General features: G+C 33.0%; 1 protein-coding gene across 4 annotated transcripts in view; it reads right to left on the minus strand.

Moving 5' to 3' along the window:
• Positions 1 to 15,043, minus strand: part of ALG5 (ALG5 dolichyl-phosphate beta-glucosyltransferase) — a 42,121-nt gene that overhangs the window by 12,198 nt on the left and 14,880 nt on the right. For all 4 annotated transcript variants that reach the window (XM_007128877.4, XM_024125949.3, XM_028497330.2 and 1 more), the window contains 2 exons: positions 13,755 to 13,868; positions 2,640 to 2,699 (listed from right to left, as the gene is read on the minus strand). In XM_007128877.4, coding sequence (XP_007128939.2) covers positions 2,640 to 2,699; positions 13,755 to 13,868 — 174 coding nt within the window. The remainder of the gene's footprint in view (positions 1 to 2,639; positions 2,700 to 13,754; positions 13,869 to 15,043) is intronic.

A 15,043-nucleotide genomic window follows, 5' to 3' on the forward strand; every position in this document is an offset into this window, starting at 1 on the left:
TGTTGAGTTCACATGAGGACTTTAACTTATTTGATTTCTAACACATTGAAAAGCATAACAATATAATCTACAAACAACTGGAACTTTAGTTTTTAAAACTTGGCAAAATATCTTAGAATTTAGAAGACATCTAAAAACATACTACAGGATAGACTTAGTTAAATGAAGGTAACAAAGTCATAGAATAGCATTATATGAACTTCTGAAGTAGATATTTAAAAACATTCACTGCTTTAATATTAACAATCATCTCTAATGTTTATGAAATGTAAACAAGGAATTCAGGTGAAATTTAAAGCTGACTGGTAATTTTATTATCTTAAAAAGAGAAGTTAAAGAAGTCCTAAGACTTAAGCAGACTCTTCAAAAAGAAATCTAAAGAAATCTAAAGAATCTAAATCTGAAGTTGCTGTTTACTATCTTGGTTAATTAATACTTTTATAATTTTCTCACTGTCCACAGATTGATCACCATGCAGGATTTATATTACCTATGGCACATTAAGAGAACACCCTAGTGGCTGAGAAATGGAAGGCCACGCCGCAGTTTCTTGGACATGTGGCAGATGGTTGTGTTGCCCCTTGGAGATGACCTTCTGTAAGACAGGTATAGTTCTGTAAGAATCACCGGGACCTGAACTACAAGCCTACTCAGCAGGAGTTATACGTAGCATCTTCAGAGGACAACTGCTGATCTCCAGTCAGTGGACCAGTTTACACTTTATTTCTAGAGTAGCAGCCAATTCTGTAGGGTCCAAAAGCACTATGTCAGTAACTAAGTTTTACAGATGGAGGAATAGATGGATAGATGACAAGATAAATTATAAACGCATAGATCCTGGAATAGATCCCTTGATGACTGGTTAAAAGCATCACTGGGTAAAAGAAGGCTCAGACCATAGCACAGCCTCATCTTACTATTCTGGAAAAAAATTCAAAGAGTTTTCAACCAATGGAAGTTCTAAGTGAGAGAATTTGCACCGTTAAAAACAAAATAAAAAACCACAGTTCTTTTCTACTGCCACCAACAATACAGGTCCCAACTATTTCTTGCCTAGATTGCTTCAACTGCTTCCTAATTACTGCCTCCTATTTCTCCAACCCTTTTTCCTTTCCAAGTAGATAATCCTCTTTTCCCCTATCTATGTATATATTTTAAAAAAGGACCAAATTTACTAACAAAACCCTTAAATTAACATCAGTCTATTTTCATTAAGTGTTTTTTACACAATTATACTGTATTTACAATATCATACTGTTTTTTTCTCCATACAACCTAATATTTTAGTATTTCCCAACATGATTATACAGTCTCCATTATCATCTATTTTATCACTGCATGACATTTCGTCCAGGGGAAATATGTACACTTTCTAGTGTTGGGATTTAGTATTTTACAGTTTCTAGTATTTCACATGATAAATAACGTGCTGAACATTTTACACATACACTTTTTCTGTCCTTATCTCTTGTGTATCAGTAAAGTGATGAAGTTGGACTAGCTAATCTCTAAACTCTCTTTCAGTGTTAAATTTCTAGGAGTTTGATTCTCTATGGTTAACAGAGTAACCTTTTTGAAACACCAGTAACAGTCCATAGGGTTATAGAGTTACATTTGGACTAGATGCTGAAGATGTTAAAATAATTTATTTCTTAAAAAAAAGGAAAGTTCAGGTTTCCACATTTGAGCAAAATCCTTAAGGGATTTTATGACTCTGCCATCAGTATATCTTGGGAAAAAAATTAGAATTTTTTCATGTCCTATTTCAGAATCACTAAGGGTAAGGTTCAATCTTTTATTCCGCTGGTTCTCAAAACTCTGGTATGCATAGGGTGACCTGGGAAACTGTTAAAAAGGCAGATTACTGGTCCCGTGGCTAGAATCTCATTTAGTGTCTGGGATTGGCCTAAGAACATGCATTAAAGGAAAAACAAACAAACAAACAAAACACCCCAGATAATTTTGACCTTGCACTGAAAAATATGGCTTTATTCTTGATCTACTTGACCAATCTAGTAGATGAACTGTTAAGAATATAATGGACAATTACAGAGCTTGATACATTAGGTCTATGTTTTTAAGTGAAAAAATAATTAAAATAAAAAATACTGCATAGAGTAGTTCCTTATTATATTTTTTTCCTCAAAGTTACTCCAGCTTCTTAGCCTAATCTGTAAATTACAACCTGAAGAAGTTAATGTCTTCAGTGATTTTTTTGAATATACTAAAAAGGGCAGTACAACTTTACAAATCTGAAGGTATAATGCTTTTCTAAGAGGAACAGTTAAAAAAAAATTTAAACTTTGAATAAAACTTAAAATATAGTACTTAAGTGTGCTGACATGAGAAAAACTAAAGGCAAGTTGATAGGTTCAAAAATGCATCATTTGGAGAAATTTGCCTTATATAATAACGAATGGGGACTCTCTTTGTGTCTTAAAAAAAGAGCTGCTTGTATCCAAAATCAAAGTGAGAATATCCTCCCTGTATACTCATGAAAAAAAAAAAAATCAATTCCTAAATATGCTAATCCTTTCTTCTGAAAGGAACCTCATTTTTATGAGATTAAGTATGAAAGCTTATCTCATGCTAATGTATATGTAAAAAAGGAAAAAACTGATCCATGATGAAAGCCTCACCTGAGCAATTGATTCTTTTTCCAAATGAGCTCGAGATCCACATGCAATAGCCATTTGATTCTGAGGAAAAAAGCAATGAAATAAGTATCATTAATAAAAATATTTATTTTCAATGTGAATATCTCATTTTTTAGAAACTATTTTTTTTAAAGTAACATTAAATATCTTTAAAGGTTTACTGAGGAATTCAGAATATGTACAACTTAAACAAGTCTAATTGTATTTACCAAGATGACACTATTCAGGGCTAAATATAAGGGGCATGCATTATTTCTAGTCATATATTTAAGTGATTTTTCTAACTGAAAATACTGTATCAATATAATTGTAAGAAAGATGAGTAGTATTAGAAAGAAAAGGGTTATCTGTAGATGGTATGATTTTATATAGAAACATTACATTACGGAAAACCCAAGAATATCAACTGAAAACCTACTACAAACAATAAGAGAATGTAAAAAGATGAGTGGGCACAAAATGAATATATATATAATATTTTAGCCTTCATATGTACAAACAGTGATCAGAAGATATAATAGAAGAAAAGACAGTATTTATAACATCAATAAGAAAAATCTATAAACTTTACAAGAAATGTGGCAAGATCTAAATAAAGATATAATTGCAACCAAAGGAAACAAAAAAATCCAACCACAGAGGGCATACCATGACCATGGATGAGAGGATGCACTGACAGCACTGAAGGCAATGCTCATTAAGCTAATCTTTAAATTTAATGCCATACCAATGAAAACATAAAAATAATTTTTCATTGATTGAGACAGGCTGATTTGGAAGTTAATATTGAAAAATAAAGAACCAAGAAGAGCCAAGAAAATTCTAAGAGTGACGAAGGACCAGCTCCAGAGGATTTAAAAATACATCATAAAGGTAAAATAATTAAAACCGAAGTACTAGAATGTAAATAGATAAACCTATGGATCAGAATGGAAAGGCTAGAAACACACACACAAAACATATGGGTACTTAAGAGTATGATAAAGATGACATTTTAAATCAGTGGAAGAAAGATGCTGTGGGGCATTCTGGTAGCCATTTGGAAACCAAATTAAATTGGACCTGAGCCACATACTGACTAGGACATATTCCAGACACATCAAAGATTTAAGTGTAAATCAGAAATAATTTTTTAAATGATCCCAAGGAAGGCACAAATATACAAAACCCAGAAGATCAATTTTAAAAATTGTTGTGCGGCAAAACAAGAAAAATCCAACCATATTAGAAATTAAAAGACAAATAAATTGGGGGAAAATACTGGTAATTTATATTACAGACAAAAGGCTAATTTCCAAAATACATAAAGTGCTCCTACAAATTATTAAGAAAAATACTCAGCAACTCAGTTGGGAAGAGGTGAAGGTTATGAATGAGAATTCACAAAAAGAACAACTGAAAAGATCCTCACTTCAATCATACTTATATCAATACTAAGAAAAATGCAAAGAACACCTATCAATTTTTACCATATTGTGCATACACACTCTACATAGCAATTTGAAAACCGTTATCACATTACAAATATACACATAATACGACCCAGCAATTTTACAACTAGAAATTCTTCCCATAATAAACTTGCATTGTGTAAAATGACATTCATGTAAGGTTTATCACTTCAGTATTGTCTCAAGCAGCAAACCTGTACATCCACCCAAAGGGACTAGCTATGAAGCTGTGAAAGAATGAGGAAGCACTTTGATGTACGCATATGGCTCAATCTCCTAGATATGGTGTTAAATGGAAACAACAGAACAGTGGATAGTGTGTTACAATTTGTGTTTAAAAAATAAAGAATACACATATACATCTTCTAGGTGGATATACGAGAAATGGATGACACGGTTAACTTCTGGGAGTAACTGGGTGACTGAGAAATAAGGGGCAGAGCTAGGTTCACTGGATAACTTCTTATACCATTTGAATTTTGAACCATTAATCAAAATAAATAAAATTAAAAAGTGTTCATTGTAAAGAAACTGGCAAGCATATAAATTTACATGTATATGAAAAAATTATTATAAAAAGTCATGCATAATCTCACTACCTAAAAGCAGCCACTGATAACATTTTGTATATTTCCTTGTGTTTTATTTTATTTTTTTTTGCCATTCTCAGGTTCTATTTGCCCCAGTCTAGAAAAAAACTGGCTTAGGAAATCACTCCCTGTATGCTAGTCCCAGTAATGTTGCTGGGAAGAGGCATATAGGCGCTATCTGTAGGGACAGAGCTTAAAAAACATCATCTTTAGGAGTTAGGATTTGAAAACTCTCTGAAGTGACAAATCCTAGGTAGATAAGAAGGTAAAGGACCTACAAAGGTCCAGGAGGCAGTGTATTTCCTTGTGTTCTTTTTTTCCCCTCTGTATTTAAAAAACCAGAGCTGAAATTTACTCATGTATACCATGCTTTTCTTCATATAAAGTGACCTAAAAAGTTCTTACATTCAAGTTCGTTGTTTTTGAGCTTTTTGTTAAGGGTATTTTCAAACATACACAAAAGTAGAGAGAATAAGAAAATGAAGCCCCATGTACCCACCACCTGGCTTCAACAATTACCAACACATAGCCAACTGTCAATCTTGCCTCCTCTGAAGCCCTTTACTACCACCCTACCCAACTGGGGATTATTTTGAAACAAATGCTAGGCATCATATACTATAAATTAATATATATTTCAATCACAATACCACTATCATACTGAAAACATTAAGAATTCCTTAACACCATCAGATATACAATCAGTTTTCAAATTTGCCCAACTATCTCATAAATGTTTTCAGTTTTTTAAAATCAAGAGCCAAATAAAATTCATACAATTTGGTTGGCATTTCTTTTATCCCTGGGTTCCTCCTACCTCTTTTAAATTTTTTTCTTATAATTTATTTGTTGAAGAAACCATGGAATTTGTCCTGTACAGTGTCCTAGATTCTAAATTTTGCTGACTGCACCCCCTGGTGACATTTAACATGTTCCTCTGTATTTCCTACAAACTGGCTGTTAGAGTTAGAGGCCTGATAAGATTCAGGTTTATTTTTCAAGAACTTACAGTAGTGTTGTATGTCTTTCTTTTTTTGTATCAATTGTAAGGGCAATATAATATTTCACCATATAGATTAACCATGGTTTCACTATTCACCTACGTGTTGGTAGGTAAATTCACCTAATTTCATGTTATTAGAAAGGTGTCTAAAAGAACGTCTTTGAATATAAAACTCTAATTGTATTCTGGACGTCTTCCTTTGAGAAAGTCATAGAACTAGAACACTAAGTTAAAAGTATGAGTGTTTTTAATGTAAATGGGCCAAATTATTCTTTAAATTACCTTCCCACTGAGTATGATATTGACTATTTCATCAGTAGTTCTTGTCAGTTCTAATTATTTTCATTTTAAATTTGTGAACATGATAAGGGGAAAATATTACCACATATGATCTAATTTCCTTTTTTTTAATACAAAGGTAAACATTTGGAGAGCTTTTATTAGCCATCTATATTTTCTTTTGGAAATTATCTGTTATATACTTTGCTTACTATTTAAGAGTGGGAATAATTTCTTCCCTTTTTCTGGCAGAGGTATTTTGCTCGGGAAGGGAGAGAATGGTTTTTTTAAGGAAGAACCACATTGAAAGTTCAACAGTATATGGCAAATGAGCTTTAACTCTGAATCCAAAAAGAGCAGTAACATTACTGAGCAACTGGTAAAAAAGAACATCCTCCCACCTTTCAGGGACTAAGTAGAGTTAAAATGTCACTTAAACTAAAAACAAATAAAAAACAAAAGCTTTCATTTAGAATCTTTCAGCATAAGTCCCTAAAAGCTTTTAAGAGAGTTTTGTGTATCTGTCATTCCAATATAAGAACTGAATCCCTGATAATGATCTATCAGGTGGAATTCATCTAAGCAGCTTTCAGAGTAGTTAGCTATTCTTCAGGAATGAAGGATATTCTTGTTTTTAAAACTCCCCATATTAGAAAATGTATGTAGACATTGAGGCTCTTTCCTTTAAGCCTCTTTCAGAGTTTGGCTGAATTTCTTACTTTTTTAAATTTTATTTACTATGATAGCTGGCTTTTAAAAGTGGTAAAAGATGGTACTGTATTGTATTCTAGAGAGAAATGCTTCATCAGAATCTCTCTCTCCTATTACTTTTTCAGTTAAGTGTTTTCTCACAAATTCACTGGACAGAAGAAATTGACTAGAAGAATTAGGTAAATCCAATTTACATTAACAATTATAAACAGTAACATCAGAATTAGTTCTGAAAATAAAGCACAAAATGTTAATAATTAGAGGTAATGGCTGTTGAGTGCTGAACACATGCTAAAAACTCGACATACATTAAAAAAATTTAAATCATTACCTCAGGATTATGCATTTGGGCACACTGTCCTTATGTCAGAGATGAGGAAAGTGAGGTGGATGGATTAAGTTGCCCAAGTTCACATGGAATTTGAATCTAGGTCTATTTGAACTCCACATCCAAAATTAAGAAACATAATGGAAACAGAAATGGAAAAGGGCGCAGGCATTTGTCCGAAAGACAAAACTGATTCCAAATGAGGTTGAGATGTAGAAGCAACGTTGAAACAATTTAGAAATTAGTCAAAGTCAGATAGTAAGATTAGTCATATTCACCCAATAGGAACAGAAATGAAAAAGTTGATACATGAAATAAACTAGTGAGTTAAGAAAAAATTTTATTTATTTAAAAAAGAAGTTTTGTTTAAAACTGTTCCCCCCCTCTTTTCCCTCAAAAGCAATATGGGTTCATTGTTTAAAAAAAAATAAAATTAATCTAAAAAGAATTGAAAAGATATCCATAGTTCCTCCATCCAGAGACAACTGATGTTACCATATTACTTTATAGATAGTTCCATATATACGATGTTTAAAATTTGTTTTCACTTAATCATGTATAATGAATTGCCATCCTATATATTAATGAATTTAACCACTGTAACTTAATACTGGACATTTCATATTGTTTCTAGTTTTTCTTCCCTTATTAAAAAACACTGCTGTATTAAAAAAAATAAGCAAAAACCCTTGTCAATTTATTTTTATACACATTCTTAATTTTCCTAAGATAAATTTCTCAAAGTCTGGGTCAATGGATGTTAAATTATTTAAAGCTTTTGATTCATATTTCCAACTTGTTCTAAAAAATATTGTATCTATCTCCACAGGCTCAACAGATAAATTTGGCAACATTCATTCTTTTTCTCCCTTTTATTTGATGAAAGGTGCCTTGTTACTTTCCTGCCTTTTAAATTAAGAGTATTTTCGGACTTCCCTGGTGGTCCAGTGGTTAAGATTTTGCCTTCCAATGCAGTGGGTGCAGGTTTGATCCCTGGTTGGGGAGCTAAGATCCCACATGGTTCGTGGCCAAAAAACCAAAACATTAAAAAAAAAAAAAAAAGCAATATTGTAACAAATTCAATAAAGACTTTAAAATTTGGCCACATCAAAAAAATCTTAAAAAAAAGTTAAATAAAAAAATTAATTTGGAGTATTTTCTCCTGACACTCATGAGGATATTAAATTTATGAAAATTTCTGTGGTTAGGAAAAATTGTGGTTGTTAAGATCAAAGTTTCAATCTTCTAGAACAGGGGTGGGAAACTACAGCCCATGGGCCAAAGCCAGCCTGCTGCCTGTTTCTGAATGACCTGAGCCAAAAATGGTTTTTAAAGGGTTGTTACAAAAAAAAAAAAAATGCTGCAAAAGAGACCATACATGGTCCACAGAACCTAAAATATTTACAGGCAGACCACAGATATATTGTGGGTTCAGTTCAGACCACCGCAATAAAGTGAGTCACACAAATGTTTTGGTTTCCCAGTGCATATAAAAGTTATGTTTATACTGTAGTCTATTAAGTGTGCAATAGCATTATGTCTTAAAAAATATACATCCTTAATTAAGGCAGTATCTGAGAAGTGCAATAATGCAAAAATGCAATAAAACGAGGTATGCCTGTACACTCTGGCCCTTTACAGAAGGAGTTTGCTATTCCCTAAGAGATACACACTTCCAAACTAGGTTCGCTGGCATTAAACAAACACTTGCTCTGATAGGCAGCCCTTGCCCTTCAAAGGTTTGGGAACACACTTTGTGATCTGCTGAGAAAGACTGTTGTGAAATTTTATTATATACAATCTACCTCTTTTTATGATTTCAAGACTACCTTTTAAATTTTCTTATTCTCCTGTTTGATTTTCACAAAGATCTCAGAAAAATGCTTGTGTAACTGCCTGGTCTATAAAATGAATGATTTGGGAAATGAAGGGATCTCTTTTGGAAGCCTGGTCATCTCCCCAAATATTGAGAGGGTGAAACAAATATACCAGGCTCTTAGACCTGACCACATGGTCCACAAAAAAGGGAAGCAGTAATCATCACATTCTTTTGTTTCAGGAACAACCAAGCCATGAATACACATGTGAAATGTCGGTGTACCAAAACCTCACTTGGCCAAGGGAACTTACTTACCATACTTAGGACGAGGGAACACACAGGGTCGTTAGTTAGCAATCACTCCAGATTGAGTTGTGCGTGGTTAATATCTGCTTCCTATAGTTTTTCTTAATGTAATTTTACTCCTTATCTCTTTCATATTCATTACCTTTATTTATGGCCTTAAAAACCTAAAAGCTAAGCTTGTTGAAACTATGTATAAATGAGAATTTAAGATCCAAGTCATGGCCTAAGGACTTACTCTATGATTATGGAATAAGACATCTTGTCATCTATCTGCCCCTTCATGGGTTTTTAAAATTCTATTTCGAATAGTTAAGCCAGTAAACAAGTGATCATTATATACTTTGCTTAAAAAATTACATACAATCAAGCAGATTTTTATTAAGAGGTAGAATAACTACAGGTTAGGACATTGAAAAGCTAGGAGAAAAGTTTTGCACTTAAAAAAGATACAAATAAAATACTTGGAACTAAATGTAAATCCCTTTTTCATTTGTTTGTCATACAAAGCTCTACTTAAATTATACACATTTACAATCGTTCCGAACCTTAAAAGAACAATTACCTTCAGAGGAGGAAGTGCAGGCAACTTTTTAAATTTTTTAAGTTCACCATGTAAGAATAATCAGACTAGAATATGTGACCTGGTTACTCTAAGAGAATTTACAAGTAAGAAGTACAGCTGAGCCCTGAACCACACAGGGTTGAACTGGGCCTATGTAGGGAGGTGGGGGGTCGGCACCCCTAACCTCCTTGTTGTTCAAGGGTCAGCTGCAGCAGCAAATTTCTTATTGTTGCAATTAAAAATAAAATCAGCTGAGAAGAAAGAAAACAGTAGAAGCCACTGAAGAACAAGCTGGGGAGCCTGTCAAACCAATGCTGTAAAAGACATTTAAGTTAACTTCTGCCATGTAGTCAGTCAGTCGTGTATCCACTATAGGACTTGACTACTTTGAAACCCATGTTTCTGTTTCATTATTTTCAGAACTATTCTAGTCAATTTTTATTAGGGTTTAAGGGAATATCTGTGAGGCAGTGCTTATGGAATCTGTGGCTTAAATGAGTTGAGAAGGGAATACCAATTGCATTAAAGGTAGAGTAAGAACCTATACCTTGAGAAACTGAAATTAAACATGCTGATGTATAATATGGATAAATTAAGAGCCACACTTCTATTCCTAAACAAAACAAAGCAAAAGAAACACAGAAACAGAAATAACAACTGTACTAGTATAAGGATGGGAGTCAAGGTTCAATGGCAACTCCTATTGAAAAAACTGGTCGTATGAGGTAACAATGTCATGTCGTAACCAGATCTTCACCAACTTCAGTGGAAAATGACCAGGATGATAAGAAAAAGAAACCTGCTATTTAAAAACTGGAATAACTATTGACAGCCCAAAATAGAGAAGACACATGGAAAACAGCTTTTACTCTCTGAAGGGCTGTCACTAAGAAGTAGAAATAGACTGTTTTGTGCAGCTACAAAAAAAACAGAACCAACCAAAGGGGCTGATTAAAAGGAGACAGATTTGCATTTAATGTCAAGAGGAGCTTAATAACTGAGTTGAGATGGATGGGCTGCTTGGGTATCACTAGAGCTACACCAGCAGAGATTGAAAGTTCACTTGTTAGTTATGAAAAATTTCCAATATTGGATAAATAAATGAATTAGATCAAAGTTGCTGGGTGCAAACTACAGCCCATGGCCAAATCTGGCCTGCTGCTTGTTTTTGTAAATAAAGTTTTATTGGAACACAGGCACAGTCATTCATTTATGTACAGAGCTGAGTAGTTACAGCAGAGACTGTATGGCTTTAAAGCTGAAAAAATTTACTATATGGCCCTTTATAGAAAAAGTTTACCAAGACCTTAATTCAATAATTAAAAAGACTCCTAATTCCGCTATGCAAGTTAGGCTCAGAGTATAAGCTTTCTGAGAGCAACTGACTGTTCATAAGCTTTGTTAGAATCAGTAGTAGATAGGAGTTCCAATTCAAAAATAATTCTCACTGGGTTGACTGGAACTTTAACCACCTATCATTTACCTGCTTTCCACCACCTCCAAAAAGTGTTATATGATGCATATTGATACCAATTCTTAATAAACTGAGTTCAAACTAATTTAAATGAGTCATGATACTCTTAAAATAACCAGGCATACCCTGAGGTGCTGTAGAACAGGCTGTGAATTAACAGCTTAAACATAATCATATACTTTAGTTCTTTAAAACTCAACATTTATAGTAACAGTGCAATAAACTGGGTTATGATTAGAAACAAAGATGACATCAGAACTCCTTTTCTTTTCAGAGGACCTGGATTTACAAGAGGAAGGTTCAGATTTTTTTTCCAGTGTATGGTTTGGTTCACCCCCTAACTTTGGCTGAATCATTTAATTTTTCTTTGCCCCACCTCAGAATGACATAAAGGCAGCTAACAATCTGACACCTTCCACTCTCCCTCCCACTCTTGGGTCCCCAAGGTAGAGAAATAATGCGGGAGAAACATATCAAGTCTCTGTAGATTCTCTGGAGAGAACTAGGAAATCAAACCCAAGAATTTCACCAGTTGGACTTTTCTTTTAGCTTATCATGATTTAGTAAGAGGTGAAAAAAGAAATACTTTTTTTAGTAAGAGTGAACATGTAACATATCCAATAATAATTTAATAATTTCAATGTCCAAAATCACTTTGATTTTGGACATGCGCTACATCTGTGTCAGCCAATAAGGTAGCTACTAACCACACGTATTTGCAATGTGGTCAGTGAGACTGAAGAAGTAAAATTTTATTTAATTTTAATTGACTTAAATAGCCACATGTGGCTACTGCTTTGAATAGCACAGGTAAAAGGGATATTTGCAAAACTAATTCTTTTAAGAATGATATTAGTTAATTTATTATCTTGAAAGAACAAATGGGAGTGGGTGATGGTGGAGGGAGAAACAATATTTCACAAACTATGAAATTAAATAGATATTTATTCCTAGGAAGAGAAATATGAGATGAATTTTTGTAATTATTAAATTTTCTGGGTTTTGGAGGTTTTGCTTTAATAGGTTTTCAATGTGTGGTGTTTTAAATTGTTTAATTTTTGAATGATCAGGGATTATTTTAACAAATACATAATAATATTTTAACAAATATAATAATTAGGTTTAAATTTGGTCTATTTCATTCATGGATAGTTCCATTTATTGATCTTATTTTGGCCCTCAATTTGTTTTCTTAGATCTGCAATTGTCATCTCACCTTCAAATGCCTGTTGCTGAATTCTTACTTTCATTAAGTATTATTTCTTTAGCAAAAATACTCTTGTGTAATTTTATCCTTTTCCTTGGATTACACTGGCTTTCAGATGGGGTTTATCTTTCTTTTGTATGAAACTTTCATTAATTCTTTTTCTGCAGTAATATGTTGGTGTAGCTGCCATTTATTTCTTTTCATTTTGTCATGATTAACATGGGTAGCTCTTGTACAGTATAGGTGAATTCTCCTTGATAAACTTCTACCTTTCATGATACCTATTTTTCCCTTCTGAACTAGAGTCTCAAGGCCTGAGGATTATACTTGGTGGTGGCGGGGAGCACCCTAAAGCTCTATGTAGCTTTCTTGGGTTATCTGGGTTCCTTGCTGTTGTGAGATTTTGTCGTGCCCTGTACAAGGACAAGGATACACTCCTCTGAGGAATGGATCCAATCACGTGGATCTGTGCTCAACCCAAACCCAGTCTGAAGCCAGGACAATGGCGAGCCCTAGCAATTTCCGCTTCTGCTAGAATCCTGGGATACAGTTGTCTATGGGTGCTAACTCATTCTTGAAGTCTGACTCTTTCTAGATTGGGAATATTTTTTAAAAAGCTCAGAATTTGGTAAATTCATCTTCTTTCTCTAAATGGCTTTTAAGAGGTGGGAATGGCACCAAGATTTTCTTTCTTTCCTCAACCTCTACTTTTTTTTTTAAACAAATGTTGATACTGGCTTTATTCATAATTGCCAAATGCTGGAAAACAGTCCAAATGTCCTTCAACAGTTGGATGGATAAAGAAACTGTGGTACACCCATACAATGGAATATTACTTAGTGATTAAAAGGAACAAATTGCTGATATACATAGTAATTTGGATGAAACTCAAATGTATTATACTGAGTGAAAGTCAACCTCCACTTTCTGAAGTTATGGCACGAACTTACACATAATCTTTTTTTGAGAGATTGCTGCTTGTGTTTTGTTTTTGTTTGTTTCATCAAAAACAAGAGTCTGGTGATCCAGTTTCATTTTGCATCTTTACCCAGAAGTCTCAGTCTATGCTTTTAAATAAAAGACTTAGCTAAATATGCATGATAAATATTAAAACTCTGGTAGAAGTAAAGCAATTTAAAATTGAGAGAGATGGACAGAATATTAAATAAGTAATTGTCAAGTGAATCTCAGAAAATCAGCAAATGTTTATAATAAAATATTAGCTCTTCTGTGGAACTGTATACAGGAATTTCACACCAAAAAAAATCTCCCAATTGTTTAACTTATAGGTAAATATCAGTTTAATTTTACTTTAGACCCCCTCTATTCTTTAATGAATATTGTTTAAACTATATTCTTATACTCACAGGCCAAGGCTGTAGATCATTCAGTCCTTTTTCTAATTTCTCAATATCTGGAAACTTTGTGGCTCCATCAGCATCTGCCATAAGGATCTTTTTTCCTCGAGAACTGAATACACCCTGGATTTAAAAATATCAAAGAAAAGAAAGTTGCTTAAAATCAAGGTTAAATTCGGTGACATATCAGTTTGTACTTAAAATATCCAAGAATTAAATATTAGGTATGAAATGGCAGAAAGAGGCCGAAGTTCACTGAACACAAATTACATTGATAAGATCTTTCCAAAAGTAGCTAATGTCTATTTCATGATTTTAAAAACTTTATGAAGTCATACTATTAATACTTTGGAAAATATCAAGATAAGAAAATAGATTTGGATAAATTAAAGATATGCTGCGTCAGTAAGAATAAAAATGTAAAATACCTATCATAAATATTATATCTGTATTGTATATGCATTATGGTGCATAAAAGGGATCAGGGGTTCCTTACAGCAGCATATGAAGAACAAAACAGATAGCTTTGCTATGACATGCATCATAACATGATAGATCTTCAGTATTTTTTATTATGGAATCTAAAGTATTTTAAATTAATTGTTGAATAAAGAAATGTGGAATGTCACTAAAATTTAGAAAGTATGGATATATTCAAATGTTATTTTGTTATCTGAGGCATCTGACACTTAGCAAAATTATGCCATTCAATTTTGAATTGATTGGTCTTTTGGGCAGAATATGGCTCTACGAGTGTATATTTCACGCAGAAATAAACTATGCATCAACTCTTCACTTGATCTTAGCCAAAAGGCCAAAAAGTGATTTATGCATCAACTCTTAATTTCATGGTGCATTTGAGTGAATACAGTGTGTCTTAAGTGTAAATATATTTATGGTTTGATACAGAATACAGCTTTGATGTCACTCAGCAGTGTGACTATAGATAAGATGTATGTATACAAATCTAGACAGAAATTTGATCAATTATTGTATAGTATAAGGCTACTAATTAGTATCTAATTTTTTTTATCATATCTGTTAGAATATGGGTAAAAAAGCAGAAATAAAATGTTATATTTAATCTATAAACATCACATATTAAGTTTTGGAAAAGAGTAAACATTACAAGGCACAAAATCTGTAGCTATAAGTTTGAAATAAAAAAACAATAAAGGACTATTTCAATGATACATGATAAGGCTGAATTGTAGGTTGTTACACAATACTAACGGAGAATTGCCTTTGCCATCAAACTTGTTTCAGCCACCTCATCTTTTTTTTTTTAAAGGGGGCTT

This window comes from Physeter macrocephalus, chromosome 13 (genome assembly GCF_002837175.3).
Source record: "Physeter macrocephalus isolate SW-GA chromosome 13, ASM283717v5, whole genome shotgun sequence".
Classification (NCBI taxonomy): domain Eukaryota; kingdom Metazoa; phylum Chordata; class Mammalia; order Artiodactyla; family Physeteridae; genus Physeter; species Physeter macrocephalus.